The sequence below is a fragment of the Neovison vison genome, chromosome 6 (assembly GCF_020171115.1).
Source record: "Neovison vison isolate M4711 chromosome 6, ASM_NN_V1, whole genome shotgun sequence".
In the NCBI taxonomy this organism is placed as follows: domain Eukaryota; kingdom Metazoa; phylum Chordata; class Mammalia; order Carnivora; family Mustelidae; genus Neogale; species Neogale vison.
The window spans coordinates 60,025,429-60,042,681 of record NC_058096.1 but is presented as its reverse complement, the minus strand read 5'-3'; the positions used below and the strand labels follow the sequence as shown (position 1 = coordinate 60,042,681).

General features: G+C 39.7%; 1 protein-coding gene across 1 annotated transcript in view; it reads left to right on the top strand.

The window, feature by feature from the left end:
- Nucleotides 1-16,435, top strand: part of CFAP44 (cilia and flagella associated protein 44) — a 164,896-nt gene extending 148,461 nt beyond the window's left edge. The window contains exons 29-35 of the mRNA XM_044251397.1: nt 2,645-2,755; nt 4,013-4,143; nt 6,588-6,704; nt 7,721-7,922; nt 11,972-12,132; nt 13,272-13,406; nt 15,929-16,435. Of these exons, the coding sequence (XP_044107332.1) occupies nt 2,645-2,755; nt 4,013-4,143; nt 6,588-6,704; nt 7,721-7,922; nt 11,972-12,132; nt 13,272-13,406; nt 15,929-16,117 (1,046 nt within the window). The 3' untranslated portion in view covers nt 16,118-16,435. The remainder of the gene's footprint in view (nt 1-2,644; nt 2,756-4,012; nt 4,144-6,587; nt 6,705-7,720; nt 7,923-11,971; nt 12,133-13,271; nt 13,407-15,928) is intronic.
- Nucleotides 16,436-17,253: the final 818 nt, after the last annotated feature.

Here is a 17,253-nt window from a genome sequence, read left to right as displayed (position 1 = left end):
ATGACACTGTTAAAGAAAAAAAAAACCATTCATGGACCCGTTAAAGAACAATAAGGCAGACTTTATTCAGAGGCACCACTACAATGAGATTTTATAATAGGGTAGAGAGATCAGCTCAGCTCTGAATACAACAAGGACAAGTAGAGATTTATATCCAAGGAGCCGGCTGGGAGTCAGTGGATAGAAAATTACTAAGAGGCTGGGTAATTCTTTGCTAACAGAATTTTTGCTGAAGATCAGAGTGAAAAGATAGTGAGGGTAAGGATTAAGGAAGAATCTGATCAGGTATTAAGGGGTGAGATTTTTACTAAACTGACTCAGCAGGATTCTTCTAAAATTGGACTAAATGGGTCAAGGACTGAGCTCATGGTCCACTATGGACTCAGAGGAGCCTGACTCAAGTTTGGTCGAAGGATAGAGTCTTTGTCAACTAACACTCCCAGCAGGACTTAGTGCACGATCTCTAAATCAAACACCTTAATATTTTTGTTGTACAAATATTCACACTAAGTCGACTAAATAAAGCTAGTAAATAACATTACTTCAGATAAGTTATGAGAGTCTTTTTCTTTCATAGTATCCAAGGTACTATGATTTAGGAATTGTGGGCCTATGAAACCAGGTGTGTGTTAGGTGGGTCACAGCTGAAGCAGCTTGGCAGTTTGGTCTCAATCCTCTTTGATTCAGTGCATTGAAATTAATTGAACAACCTTCCTCAGGCATTTGTGTTTGGGTCCTGGGTCCCCAACCATTTATTTATTTGTTTGTTTCTTTTTACTTGGTTATTTTATTTTGTAGAATTTTATTATTATTTTAAAATAATTTTTTGATTGAAGTATAGTTGATGCATAATGTTACATCAATTTCAAGTGTACAGCATAGTGACTCCACCACTCTATATGTTATACTGTGCTCAACACAAGTGCATCTGTCCTCATGTAACACTAATATAATACTATTGATTATATTCCCTATGCTGTACCTTTCATCTCATGACTTATTCATTCTGTAACTGGAAAGTCTGTGCCTTCCACTCCACTTCACCCATTTTGCCCATCCTTCTGACCCCCTTCCCTTCTGGAAAGTATCCGTTTGTTTTCTGTATTTATGATTCTGTTTCTGCTTGGCTTTTTGTTTGTTTGTTTTGTTATTGTCGTTCTTTTATTTGTTTTTTTTAAATTCCCTGTGTAAGTGAAATCATATGGTCTTTGTCTTTCTCTGACTTATTTCACTTAGCATTGTACCCTCTAAGTCCATCCACATTGTTGCAAGTAGCAGGATCTCATTTCTTTTTTGGGAGCTGAGTAATAATCTGCAATGACCAAGATAATGCTGCAGTAAACGTAAGAGTGCATATATCTTTTTGAAGTAGTGTTTTCATTTTCTTTGGGTAAATACCCAGCAGTGGAATTACTGGATCATGTGGTAGTTCCATTTTTAATTTTTTGAGGAACCTCCATACTGTTTTTCATAGTGGTTGCACCACTTTACATTCCCACTAACTGTGTGTGAGTGTTCCTTTTTCTCCATGTCCTTGCCAACATTTGTTATTTCTTGTCTTTTTGAATCTAACCATTCTGACAAATATAAGGTGATATCTCATTGTGGTTTTTATTTGTATTTCCCTGATGATGAGTAATGTTAAGTATCTTTTTCCATGTCTGTTGGCCATCTGTTGGAGAAATGTCTATTCAGGTTCTCTGTCCATTTCTTATTCAGATTATTTGTGCGGTTTTTGTTGTTGTTGTTGTTTTGTTTTGTTTTGTTTTGAGGTGTTGTGTAAGTTCTTTATATATTTTGGATGTTAACCCATTATTGCATCTATCATTGCAGATATTGTCTCCTATTCATTGGGTTCACTTTTTGGTTTGTTGATGATTTCCTTCACTCTGTAAAAGCTTTTTATTTTGGTGTAGTTCCAACAGTTTATTTTTGCTTTTATTTCTCTTTTCTTAGGAGGCATATCTAGAAAGATGTTTCTATGGCTGATGTCAAAGAAATTACTGCCAACTTTCTTCTAGGAGTTTTATGGTCTCACATTTAGGTCTCTAATCCATTTTGAGTTCATTTTTATGTATGGTATAAAAAAAGTGGCCCAGTTTCATTCTTTTAGCTGTCCAGTTTTCCCAGCACCACTTGTTAAACAGACTGTGTTTTCCCCATTGTGTATTCTTGCCTCCTTTGTCACAGAACGACCATTTTAAGTGTGGGGTTATTTCTGGGCTCTCTATTTTGTTCTCTTGATCTATGTGTCTATTTTTGTGCCAGTACCATACTGTTTTAATTATTATAGTTTAGTAGTATATCTTGAAATCTGGGATTGTGATACCTTAAGTTTTGTTCTTTTAAGATTGCTTTGGCTTCAGGGTCTTTTGTGGGTCCATATAAATTTTAGGATTATTCATTCTTGTTCTGTGAAAAATAGTATTTGTGTTTTGATAGGGATTGCCTTGAATTTGTAGATTTCTTTGGGTAATATATTTTTTGGCATCTTAAACTCTTCTAAAACTTTCACTAATTGCCTGCCTTAGCCGTTATCTTCCCATTGACTCACTGAAAAGAAAACCTTTATTTTTTGAAATCTGAGATTTAGCTTAACACAGGGACTTCTCTGCATATTAATAATGCCTTCTTCTCTATTTAGATGAAGATGAAGAAAGTGATGAATCAAGTGAAGAAGAATCTAGCTTAGAGAGTGATGAAGATGAGTCTGGATCTGATGATGAGGTTTTTGATGATTCTATTTGCCCAACAAGTAAGTAGTTTAAAACCATTTGTTCTCTGTGAAGTGTGAACATAGATTGATAATACCAAGGAGATCCTTTTTTGGATTCTCAGTTGTCTCATAAAATTTGAGGGAAGCGTGGTTGAAATTGTATGAAGTAATCTAATGAATACTTGTATTTGGCTCTCTGGATGATTAATTTCTTTTCCCTTAGGCAGCCATTTAGGAATGATGAATAATTTGCAGATAAATTATGGTTGATTCAAAGTCAAATTATGCAGAGATAACAGATTGTAGTGTGTGTGCATGTGCACTTCTTTTTTTTTTTTTTTACAAAGCTTTATCTTTTTGACAAACCCATTCAAATTTTCATATTTAAAATCCATTTTGTAAGGGCACTTTGTGCCAGTTTCCTGGAGATGTTTAGCGATTTATATTCTCAGTTTTCACTGATAAAACCAGTCTGAAGTAGCCAGACCAATATTCTTCCAGTCTCAATAGATGAATAGTCCAGTAAAGAAAAGACAACTTCTTTTTGGTATGAAATTTATTTTTGTAGCCACTTTATATGGATTTTAAATTAAATTTTAAAGCTTAATTTCAAATAAAGTTTAAATCTTATTTTAATGTTGTAAGATTCTTCCTAAAATCGTATGTATGAGTAAAACAGAGCTTGAAAGATTATAATACAACGTGTTAACAGCAGGATCCTTGTAAACGATCCTTGTTTACAGTAGGATTAAATGGCCTGAAAAAAGTCTCACAGCTAGTTTGGAGGGGGAACTAGGGCTAGAACTCAGGTTTCCAAATTCCACTATAGTACTCTTATTTTCACATTCTTTATCAATTGCCTGGTGGACTGTAGTGTGATATAGTGGAAATTAACATAGAGATACTGTACCTGAGTTGCATTGGTTCACATTATGAGCTACATGACCTCTCTGAGACTTCAGGTCCTCACCTATAAAATGGAAACAACAGTTTCTACCTCACAAAGGCCTAGGAGACTTGAGAGAGAGAGAGAGAGAATGTAAATAAAATGCCTAAACAGAAAGCCTGACTCATGGTACTGCTCAGAAGATCAGTGCTGGTATCAGAATTACTATCAGGATTACTTACATGGTTAATAATTTCACCTGGAACGGTGGAGCCTGAAGTGAAATGAAAGTGTGCTAGAGTGGACCCACGGATGGTCATTATTAATTCTGAAGCTCCAAAATCCCCACTTCTAATATCAGGACGTTCCATAACAGTAAGGGTTTCTTTTAATTTTGACTGTCTTTTCAGATTGCGATGTGGGTCTTTTTGAATTGGCCCTTCAACTTCGAGAGAAAAGGCTGGACATTGAGGAGGCCTTAGTGGAAGAAAAGAAAATTATCGATAACCTCAGAAAGGAACATGATACACTATCCAAAAAAGTATGATGATATACTTACTTACTTCTCCTCTCCGAGTGTGCTAGCCACCCTCCCAGCTACTGTACTGCTGTTTTATAGAAATGTCATGAGTTAGGCTTTCTCCCCAGAGAAGAAACATTTTATTTATTCATTTTTTAAAATATGTCATTTATTTGTCAGAGAGAGAGAGAGAGCACAAATAGGAGGAATGGTCGGCAGAGGGAGAAGCCAACTCCCTGCTGAGCAGAGAGCCCAACATGGAGCTGGATCCCAGGACCCTGGGATCATGACCTGAGCTGAAGGCAGACACTTAACTGACTGAGCTACCGAGGTGTCCCTAAACATTATAAGTGTTATATTTTAAGGTTTTCCTCTTCAAACACAGTTGTGATGGGGGCCGTTGGTTCTTTTGAAGATTGGCCTTTCTTTATCTAAATTATTGATTTCCAAACTTTTTAACTATATACTTCTATAAGTAAAAAAAAAAATTATATACATGTATATTTATTTATAAATTATATCCATGAATTATTCTACTCATATATTTTGTATATTAGGAAACAGTCACAAAAACAGAAATGAAAAAGAATAAGATAAAAATAAATAGAAATAGAAACTGATCTTTCCTTTCTGTGCCCTAATAGATCACTTTATTTACCCTCTGGGGGATGGGCATCTCATGTTGGAGACCATAAAGCTAAACTTCTGGTATAATTATGTTGATGGATTTGATTTCTGCCTTATTTGCTAAGTTTCTCTTTTAGATACTCTTTCCTAGGGCAACATTGGTTAATTCATAGTCCTAAATATATATATATATATATATATATATATATATATATTTGTGTGTGTGTTTGAGTAAAGCAATAGAAATTTATTAAGTGAAGATACAGAAAAAGCTCTCAGGAGTTGAGAGGGGTCCTGACAGAGTGGCCACTGAGAGCCTTTAGGGTTAGTCTTTTTATTTATTTATTTTTTAAGATTTTATTTATTTATTTGACAGAGCGAGAGAGATCACAAGTAGGCATAGAGGCAGGCAGGGTGGGGCGGGGTGGGGGGGAAGGGGGTGGAAGTAGGCTCCCAGCTGAGCAGGGATGTGTTCCTCCCATGCTGGGCTCTATCCCAGGACCCTGAGATCAGGACCTGAGCTGAAGGCAGAGGCTTAACCCACTGAGCCACCCAGGGGCCCTTAGGGTTGGTCTTTTTTAGAAAGCTAACCAGGGAACTTAAGTCCTTTTAACATCTCTATTGATATCACCACTGAGCAAATACTAGTGGTAACACCTTCAGGGGCTTACTTCCTTTTTAGGGTCTGGTTATTCTTTGTTAGTCACTGGTGATTATCATAAAAAAGACACCCAACCCCCCACACCTAGGACAGGGTGGTCCAATTTGTCCCCTTATCTCTAGTTTCCCCACACCTCTACATTTCCGTGATTTCTGTGAGACTGATCACATAGCCCCTTATGTATCTCTCCCTACTTAGCCCTGCCTGTCTCTTACTCATTCTTCTGCCTGGAAGAGCAACCCTAACCCTAACCCCAGAGAATGGGACAATGATCTCTCTGGCTGCTTCCTGCTGAAATGGGGTGGCAGGCTGTGTGGCAGTTAGACTCTCTCTGGGGGTTGGTCCAGGAGCCTGTGGTATGGCTCCAGGGGGTCATCATGGGCAGCAAACGGTACATGAAAAGGAGGAACATGAAACAAGTATTAGATCCAAAATTATGACCACATCCCTTAGATAAGATTCCCAATTACCAATTTTATCAAATAGATCAGTGGATATCTCGAGCTTATTTAATTGATCACAGATGCCCCCCATTAATTGGGACACCTGGCAGGAGTTCACTGTAATATTAAATAAAACAACACATGTGAGGACATTTTTCACACCCCAGATGGTGTAGCAATAGTAGACAGTAAATAATGGTGTGTTTCTGAGAATTCCTTCTCTGACTTCATCCTTTGGCTGAGTGCATTGTGGCTGGAAAGTATCACTAAGACTTCATATTCACAAATATTTTTGGTAGATTGCTTCTTTTCTTGTAAGTAGAAAATGATTTGGAAAATTCAAATTTTTTAGATGAAAAACATACTTCATGAGTACCGTAATTAGTAGTTTTGCTCCTTTAAAGAGCTTTTTCCTTTTGTTTATTGAGGTCATTGATGGCCTAGTGAGATTCCCACCATCTTGAGAAAGACATTCCATGCTGAGAGCGGCTTTTCATGCAGAAAATAAAAGGGAGATGAGGACATGCCTTCTGAACTCTTAGTCACGAGACCTTTTCTACTCTGGAGACATAGGAATGATTGAGAAAGCAGTGTGGATCGTGACTTAGCAGGAAGAAAATAATACACATTCCTGGGCTACAAACATTCATTTAATTGTAGCCCAACAGAGCAGGTCCTGCTCATCTCCCAGTATATCCCCATTTATCACATTTCACACATGGGGCTTTCCGCAGGTAAAAGTTGTGGCAGCTAACCTGAATGTAGCAGAGGAGGCCCTGGAGGCTTACCAACGGGAGAAGCAGCAGCGGCTGAACGAACTGCTCGTGGTGATTCCACTCAAGCTCCACCAGGTGATGGGCCTGGAGACTGTGCCCCACCCTGTCCGAGCAGAAGAGCCAGCACACCCAGGCCTTCCCAGAAAAGAATCTTGGCCTACTCGTGGGAAGAAGTGCAACCCTTTGCTGAGGATTCTACCTGAATAATGACACCCCAACTTTTCTTATCCATTCTCAGATTGTTGTGAGAGAGTCATAGCCAAACATACATATTTCCTGATGGCCCATTATCACTTCCAAAGTCCAGTTAAGTTTCAGGTCTGAGGAAATGAGCCTAGGACTTAATTTTTTTGAATTTATTTTTTTAGTTTATTTTTATTTTCTTTAGGAGTATCTACTCCCAGTGTGAAGCTCAAACTCATGACCCCAAGGTTAAGAGTCACATGCTCTTCTGACCGAGTCAGCCAGGTGCCCCAGGGAGCTTATGACTTAAGAATGGAATAGCTGGGTAGTTAAAATCTTGGATCTTGTGCACACATCCCTTTGCACACCATCTTCAAATAGAGATGAACTAATGATGCAAGAATTGTCATAATCTCTGCTTGTTAATGAGGGAGGGCAAGACAAAAGGAAAATATCCTTTCTCTTTCTGCCCTCTTTGTTCATTTCCACACTCATTAGAATTACAGCTTATATTAAGGTGCAGAGATGCATTTCGTACCCCATTTTGTCAGGTGAAGAGAGAAAGCTGTATTTTAGAAGGAAAAGTTTGGATCGGCCTCACATATATTTTGTGTAACCTGACCCAGACTGGTTTGGCTTTATGTAGCGATTTGCATAGTACACCCACGGTGAAATGGTGGTTTGTTCCGTGGCTATGCAGCAGATATTAGGCATAGTCTGGGGGAAGATTTGCTGTCTATACAGGGACATAATGTGGCTTATGATCTGAAGGCCACTCCAGCTTTTACCTTACTCAGTGATGGGAATGACAGAGGTCCGAAGGCAATGACCTAAACAAGGACAGAAAAGGAAGTGCTTTCTATGATCTTACATTTAGTTCAATCTTGGTTTTGTTTTGGTTTTGATAGGTAGAGCATATAGTATTTGGAGAAATTCCTAATGATCTTTCTGGAACCTTGGTCTTTTCTAACCATTCCTTGGGACGCCTGCAAGAACGAATCATACAGCTCCATGAGGAAAATTCCAAGCAGCAAAAACTTAACAAGGAATGTCGGGAGAGGCGCAAACAGCTTATCCGAGAAAAGAGAGAGATGGCAAAAACTATAAGCAGTAAGTAACTCAGTCCACGCATTATCTAGTACTATCTTGATAAGAGAGGGAATTAACTCTGAAAACAGTAAGTAATCGAATCAGAACCACTGAGAGCAAGGAAACACTCTCTTGTCTTCCTAGCTACCATTTCTCCTAAGACCACTGAATTGTCACCCTCTTGTTTTTAAAGACTAAATCCTTTATCGTGGAAACTATTTCTCTTAAGTTTAAAAGGCTTAACACATGATGAAATATAGAGTAACGTAACCTAGGTACTAGCCACCAAGTTTAAGAAATCAAAACAGGGAAGATGCAACTGAACACCCCTTTTTCTGATAGTGTTCCGCAGGACCCTTCCCAGGGTCGGCTGGCAGGTGAGTGCACATGCAGATGTGAGTATCCACACACAACATATAGAATGATTTTGCTTGTTTTTAACTGTAATGTTATTCATATCATTTTGCAGTTCACTTTATTAAACCGATCTTTGATAGGTATCCGTACTACTGTAATTTATTCACTTTATTTTTTAAAAATTTTAACTGCCATGACAATATTCCATTGTAGGACTCTGAGTTGGGTTTTTTTTTTTTTCAATTTTGGCTATTTCTAATTTTTCATGATGAAAGAGCTATAGTGAACCTTCTTGTATACATCTCCCTGTGCGTGGGAGAAGGTGAATCCCCAGGACTGGGGTGTCTGGGTTGTAGGGGGGTGTTATGAATTTCTGGCAGGCACTCCTGTATATTGCCACGCTGCCCTCCAATGGGGTTTTACCATTTTATCTCAACCCCCCCTTCAACCACCTGCCACTTCCCTGTCATTGAGGATGGCCCAGGCTTCATATTCTCAGGAACATTTGATGCTGTCAGACTTTGATATATTTGCCAGCCTGGTGGATGTTAAATTGTATTTCACTGTGGTTTTTATTCATGTGTCCTGGATTCTGGTGAGGTTAAACGTCTTCACATACATTTATTTGCCATTTATTTGTGTTTCCCTTTCTGTAACTTGCCTGTTATAAACCTTACCATTGTTTTACTTCTACTTCTTGCTTTCTTATTGATTTTTGGGAGTTCTTACTATAATCTTTTTTTTTTTTTTAAGATTTTATTTATTTATTTGAGAAAGAGCACAAGCAAGAGCACACATGAGCAGGGGGAAGGGTAGAGGAAACAGAATCCCCGCTGAACAGGGAACCTGATGTGGGACTTGATTCCGGGATCCTGGGGTCATGACCTGAGCTGAAGTTGGACACCCAACCAACTGAGCCACCTAGGCACCTTATATTCTGCCTTTTAAGGCACTTTAGATTCCTTCTAGTTTGTGACTTGCCTTTTTACTTTGGGATATAAACATTTCAAATCTTAATATAGTTAATTTTACCAATGTTTATGGCTTGTGCATTGTGTCTGTATATGTCTTGTTTAAGAAATCCTTTCCCGTTTTGAGATCATAAAGATATTTTATCCATAGTTTCCCTATTAGTAATCTTCTTCATATTAGCATTTTTAATCTATCTGGATTTGTGGTGGATATTATAAGATGCACAGTATAAAGATTACTACCCTTTAAAATACATTTTGAATATTTGGTATTTAGAACAGAAAGTGTACATTGTGAAGTTTCCAACTTTAAAAACAACAATATTGCCAATACCTTAGTATCTACTTTAATGCCACAGAACTATACAATTAAAAATGTTTAAAATGATACATTTTATGTTATGTATTTTACCACAATTGAATAAAAAATATATATATTTTAATTTGTAAAAGAAAAAAAATGGGAAGCCTATAGTGGTCAACTAGTCAACCAGTCTAGGTTGCTTGGATTTGTAGAGGCCAGTTTCCAGTGGTTATTGATGGTTCTGCCTTCATGGGTGGCTGGAGTATAAAATTAAAAAAAAAATACACATTAAGACTGCATGTTTAAATAACACTGATTGGAGACACACAGTTTTGTCAGGTGTAATCCTTGAGGTTCCAGTGCTTCTCACGTCCTTCTCATTCCTCTGGCTTCGATAGGCCATGAATGTTGTTTTTATCTGAAAGTACTGTTCATTAAGCCAAGGAATAAACTGGTGTGAAAACAAAAAGAAGCTTGTTTCAGTTTGGGTAAATTCTAAGTTTGGGAAAATGTGTGAAGATGAAATGAAATATGCAAATTTTTAGAGTGTTCATGGAAATAAAAGGGAATAATTCCAAGTGGTATAAGTTTTATTCAGCAACTTTCAGTTCTTTTCCCCACCTGCCCTCAACCCATTTTCTGAAAAGCAAGTTGTGAGTCTGGTTGAAGTTCTCCTGATTCTGAAAGTAGAACTAGGAGTAGGTTCCTTTTCTGTAGGCCAAAGAACAAAGGCTTAGCAGTGATGAGAAACACCACAGTTGGCTTTTTGTTGCCTTCCTCCCTTGACAGACTCCGTGAACAAAAAGAGGAGAGTCTAGAACATGGTGGTGAGAAGTGGTACGTTTACTTCATCTCAAGGAGAACACAGCTCTTGGCCACAGAGAAGGCATGTGGTAAAAATATTCCAGAAGGCTTTATGTCCTCTGTAAACGCTAGTTGGCCTCATCAAATCAGGAGAAGGGCATGAGGCTGGCTCCACAGGGGGAATGGCAAGGACCAGAGTCCACATTCTAGTACATGAGGCTGTCATGGCAGAGGGCACTAGCTGGAGAGAGTCTCAAGTTTCTTACTGAGGCCAAGCAGGCAGCCACAGGCTAGTACACGTGTGCAAATAATCTAAGCATCATGTGGCTTTTGCATCACTGATTATCATAGCTGCTACATTACACAAGTCCATGGGGACTGTGCTCACATCGAATACACATGAACAGCCCCTCCTGGATCACGCACAATGGCAGTCATGCCAGTTGTATCATTATATTCAACCATAACCAGATATAAACCTGCACACCATTGAGGAACTCTATCATCTTCTGATACCTTAGGGCCTTCAAGACTTCACTTAGGGGGCAGTCCAGTGATCAAGAAAGTCTTGTTACAAGATTATATTTTCTTGGGGAGTCAGACTCCACATATGGAATTATCCCCAGAAGTTCCACTGTTCTCATGTTGAGGAAAGACAGTAAACGAAAGTAAGATATCTTATAATGCATGTTAGATGGTTGCTAATCATTGCTAAGTTGAATTGCTAAGAAGAAAAATTAAGAAGGGACGGGAAAGGAGAGTGCTCAGGTCTGTAGGAGCCAGGAACAGCTCCCTGGAGAGGTGGCATACTGGTTAGAGGACGAGGACCTGCTCTATGTTACCCCTTCAGAACTGAATGTACTGGAAATAATTCTTATAACTTGGTTTCAGAAAGTGGGCTGGGGGTGCCTGGGTGGCTCAGTCGGTTAAGTGTCTGACTTTAGGTCAGGTCATGATTCCAGGGTCCTGGGATGGAGCCCCACATTGGGCTCCCTGCTCAGTGGGGGGCCTCCTTCTCCCTCCCCTCAACCATTCCCCCTGCTTATGCACTCTCTCTCTCTCTCTCCATTAAATAAGTAAAATCTTTAAAAAAAGAAAAGAAGAAAAAAGAAAATGGGCTGGTGAGAGGGAGCCATGTGGCTATTTGGGGAAGAAATTGTAGTCAGTGGGAACTGAGATGAGAGTGAGCCTGGAAAGTTTGAGACTCAGACTTTAATTTTTACTTGGAGTATGATGGAAACTTCCTCGAAGTGCCTGTTCTCTTCTTGACACTAGATGCTGTAGAGATCAGTCGTTAAAAAAAAAACAAACAAAAAAAAACTGAAGAGTTCCTTGTCCAGCTGGGGCCCTTGACAGTGTGAGGAGGGGCACAGGAGAGGGTGGAAACAGCTGGGGGAAAATAGAGTCTGCTTTACGCAGGATTTTCAAGTAGACGAAAAGACAGCACAGGATTGGGCATTTTAAGTGAGGAAAGGAGCAGGTGAAGAGTCATAGAGGAAAAGCCAACTGGTAACATAAAATCTTTTACCATCCTCTTGCAAAAGCTGTTCTTTGGAAAGTTGTTGCTACCAGTATTGTTCATTTAATAACAGTGGGGGCCACTGAACACACTAAGACAGTGATGTCTTCTTTAGAAATGGAAGAAACAGTCCATCAGCTAATGATCAGCAAGTTTGGCCGTGTGATAGACCTAGAAGCCCTTCAGACACTTTCTGTGAACACAACGCTTGAAGAGCTAAAGATCAAAAAACTTCGAAAGGAGCTAACGAATGCAAAGGAAATGAAGATGTGGGAGGTACGGCCGAGAGGACAGGTGACCCACCTTGGCTGAATGTGGGTCAAGGCAAGAAATGCTATCAGTGGTTCTTGAGTAGCATCTGAGTAGCCAGAGACAAGTCTTTGGGTCCCCCTTGGCTCCCCCATGATCTTAAGCCTGTCTCTGCATCCTGACCATTCACTTGGTTGAAAGGACTTGCCTGTCTTGGGGTGAAAGCAGCAGCTTAGGTTTTGGGGTCCTGGGTACGTGGAAATATGACAAAATGGTGTGGACGATGACCAGGATTCCATTTTGAGGTTTCCATTAGTGTAAGATAAATGCTCTGACATTGTTAGAGATGGAACCGCTGTGCTTTGAGGATCCCAGCTGTAGTTCTCTCTATAGCTGTTACATGCCCTTTGGATCTGGAAATTAGAAAACATCTCTAAGTAATAGATTCTATAACCAGTTTGGACTATTTCGCTGGTGAGGTCTTAGAAGATGTTACTGCCTACATTGTTCCATGAGCTGTGAGAGGAGGCAGTGCCCCAACTGTAGCTAGATTCAAAGATAGGAGCTTGTATAAAGATTTTATAAGCCCCCCAAGTCCTTATGACTTCTCCAGTTTCCTATCTTATCTCATCAGTAGACAGGGCAGGAAAAGAGATTCCTAGTGTCATCTTGTCTCATCTTTGCTTATCCAAAATTTCAGGGGAATTCTGGAGATAATATGTGTAATCTAAAATAATTTTTGGAGCAGTAAAAAACAAAGGAAATCTATTTAGGAGATGTATGGCCATGCAAGCTGGCTACTTGAGGATCTTGGGCCAAGACTAGGGAAAGAAAAATATATGAAAGTCTGCTGCTTAAATTAATACTCTTCCTTTTAGTAATGAATAGTGCACTCTGTATGCATACTGATCTTATTCTTCAATAGTGAAGTGATACCCATGTCTATCTTTTTTACCTCCTTGTATTTTTTAGCATACCCACATTCTTCTTTTCTCTAATTGAGCCAGGGCCAATGCAGCTGGCTCTGGTTGCGTTTTTGTAGCGATTTCCGATTGTATTTTTTTCATATGCATATTTGCTGAATGGTTTTGATCAAATCTGAGCATGTATTTTTCTGTTTCCTCTCTTACTCACTTAACCCATTTTATATCCTCCCACCCTGGCAGGAAAAGATTGCTCAGGTGCGATGGGAGTTGATGATGAAGACAAAAGAACACACCAAAAAGCTTCATCAGATGAACGATTTATGTATTGAAAAGAAGAAACTTGATTCTCGGTTGAATACACTACAGAACCAGCAGGTATGTTCCTTTCCTTCAGACCCTTTATCAGAGTTGGGGAAGCTCTGTGAAAGTAGTTATTCATAAGAATGTCAAGTGCTGGCATTTACACAAACCTTGATCTTGGACCATTTCCAGTCCACCTGGGTCCCTGAGGACATGAAGTTGCTGGGACCTACTTAAAGGTGAGCCTGAGGGATTAGCTTTACAGTATGCCTTTTGAGTGCCATGTGTTTATTTCATTTGATTTAAAGTGGGTATATTTTTAATTGTGGGATCTCATATTACTTTATTAAAACACTTGTTATTTTTATGGCTTTCAACTTGTTCTTATATAATGTTTATTGAGCCTGACATAATACTTAGTACGTAGTATATGGTGGACAATGTATTTCATACAGGTTCACCTGATTCAAGGTTCACCTAGGTGAGTGTCCTCTAGGAACCTCTAGGAACCTAACACATATGTGACATGTTTTAAAATACAGTAGTATCTGCAAAAATGCCCATTGTTTCCCTTGGTTTTCTTTAAGCATCCTGGAAATGGTCTAAGCCAGGGGTTCTCAAAGTGTGGTCCCCTGAAAAACAGCATCAGCATCACCTGGAGAATTTATTAGAAATGCAAATTATCGGGCACTACCCACAGATCTACTGCATCAGCAGCTCTGGGAGAGGGGCCCAGCCAGGTACTCTAACGGGCCTTCCAGAAGATTCTGAGGCATGCTAGAGTTCAAGAATCGCCTAAGCACAGAAAGAATGAATAAGAGGAATTGGGAAGTTTATCATTGGAAATTCCATATGAAAGGATAGTAGAAATCTGAGTATCAAGGGCCCTTTATCCACTGAAGAATTTTTGAGTGATGAGTCAGGATAGCGTCCAGGAAGTTAATGCCTAAACACAATTTTCATATAATCAGTTATAAACCCTTGTTGACTTTATGTGCTTTGATAAGTCCAGATATATTGGAGAAAAGAGTCTGAAGAGTTTGAGTAGATCAGTTGAATGGGAAAGAAAATTAATAGTGTATGTCTTTTTACATAGCAGATCCTTCCATGCCTATCTTTACATAGGTAATTTTTATGGTATTAAAGTAATATATTTTCATGTATAGTCTCTTTACATGGAATATCTCATACTACAATTCTCAAAACAGTACTTTCCAAAGCTCAGAGTAGTTAAGTAACTACCGCAGAGGTAATGCATGGTGCTGAGTTTTTAAACCAGGTTCTGTCCACCTCCAAAGCTGACTCCATTGCTATTATTCTTCCAGCAATCTAGGCATGAATTGGGATATAGGTGGCAAGAACAAAAAGGGATCAGACATTTCAAAGTAAGAATAGCCAAACTTTGGGTATGGTAAGGAAAATGAGGGCAAGTTATGGTGACTTCGAAGTGAGCAGCTGGAGGGACGCCATGAGCTGAGGCCTGGGCTTAGCTACAAGTAGCCAAAAGCCCTGTGGAGAGTAGCTTAAACAAACAAAGGTCATTTTCCTCACTTAACAAGAGGTCTGGAGGTGATGACTGAGGGTTTTAGGCTTAGTGGGCCTGTGATGCCAGGGCCAATAGTTCTCTGATTGTCTCAGTGATTCTTTGAAGTTTCCTTCAAAGTCACATGACAACTGCCTGAACTCTAAGCACAGAATGGATACTACATAAGTGTCATCTTCTTCCCTTTAATGTGCTTTCAAAGCTTATTGAGCTTATACTTAAGAACCATGCTCTAGGATGGGTGCTACGGAGGATGGTGAGATGTTCCTGAGATCTAGCTCTTAAAGGCACCGGATCTTGCAAGAAGGATCTCTCATAGGCAGTTAGGTTGAACTGTATGAAATGGCCACTTTTTCAACCTAAAAAAGGAGTCTCAGATATACATTTTAATGGTTCAATGTTCTGGAAGAACACAAAGCAGGAAATCCTAATCTAGTCCACGGACAAAGGCCTTAAAAATAATTTCTGGAGGCGCCTGGGTGGCTCAGTTGTTAAGCGTCTGCCTTTAGCTCAGGTCATGGTGCAAGGTTGCTGGGATTGCACCCCACATGGGGCTTCCTGGTCAGCAGGAAGCATGCTTCTCCCTCTCCCACTCCTCCTGCTTGTGTTCTCTCTCTCACTGTTGCTGTTAAATAAATAAAATTAAAAACAAAAAACAAACAAAAAAAACAATGTAATGTCTGAAGCATAGCAGGAGTTAACTGGACAAGGGAAGGAGTCAGATGAGGAAATAGAGATTTCCTTTTTGGGAAACAAAATATGGGCTGTATAGAGAAAGGGGGGTGGGTATCCCGTCCTTTACGGTTTCACTGCTGAGCTCTCTACAGTAGGAATGACAGAGTGCTCACTTAATGGGATTTTCATTTTAAGAGTTACTCATTAGGCCAGGGGGGCACATTTCTAATGGTGGGATCTCAGTGGAAGAATTGAAGGCCCCTTAAAATAAGGAGCAATGGGTATTTAAACTGACAGTACGATTAGCACTAACATAAAAATGGGGAATTTTTCACATTCCATGTGATGCTTAAAGCAGGGAGGTATTTTCTTTCAACAGGGCAATGCCTTCCAGGGCCCTCGGAAAGCAGATATTGTGGCAAGACAGAAGGTCACCGAATTGATCCAGCTGCAGGCAGAAAGGATTTCAGCCTTAAAGGAAGAGATTGCTCTCTTGCGTAAGAAAGGTGGCCTTATCCTCCCACCCATTCAGCCTCCGCAAGAGGAGATGAAGCCCATGGGCCTTTAAGTTTGCTTTTTTCCTCAAATCCATCCAAGATTTCCGACATACGACTTACCAGAAGTCTGTTTCCTTGCTCACTGCAATAGTCCTATTATTTTAAAGTGGATTTGTTTAAAAGTCTAAGACCAGATCTAGTCATATAGTATTAATAACTCTTCTCTAATGTGGTTATCTTAGAATGGACTCTAGCCCCCAACATCTATTTCCCTTTGAACTGAACCATTTTAGATCTGTTTGGAACCCAATGGACTGAATATGGAGCCTCAGAAGGCTGTATGTATCGCAAAACTTCAAGAAAACACCTGCAATATATCTTGTAGGAAATTTGTCTCTTGCTTATCTGAATTTTTAGCCGTTGACAGGAAAAACTAGCAAGCTGTGAGCAAACTTGCTTCTTTCCTTCCTTGGAAAATAAACTGACATTCAGTGTTTTCTGAGAGAACAAGAAAACAAAAGCACGAGCTATTCTGCCAGCAGTATCTTCGAATGAGATGCAAATCAGAATTCTGACATTGTGGACTTCACAGAGCAGTTATTTGAGGGCTCAGGCTGCAGGAAATGCAGAGTGGTTAGCTTGGGACTGGCAGAAAGCAGACTACCAGCTTCCTGCTCAGCCCTGGCTGCGCGCAAAGTCCTCAGCTCTGAATGGAGCAGGAGTATGTTTTGCAAAATGGTCAACAAGGCGGCTTTTCTCTGAAGGTGTTTGCTGCTCTACCGGTGTTCTAAGTATTCCCACAGTTTTTCATGTCCTCTGCATTTTCTTTTGGGTTCTAGTGGAGTCACTTGCTGTTTTTGATGTAGATCCCTAAGTCTTGATAGGTTCTATCACTCTGAGAGACTGTCTCTAATCATCACTTTTTGATTTTGCCTAACATTTTAAACTAACTTGATTGTCCTTTTTGTTTGGGGGTAAGCAGTGACGGGAAGTCATGGCTGATGGCTGTGCCCATTTGGGAATGATCTCCCTGCTATTTGGATCCCTGTTAGTAACAGAGCTCAGCACGTTAGGTTCAGAGCTCTATGGGTCCATATATATGAATGAGCTTCTCCACTGAGCTGTCCCAGAGTAGAAGTCTGTCATGGAGAAGAAAAGGTGAGGAAGGCAATGTTACATCAACGTAGAACATGATCCAGCAGCATTG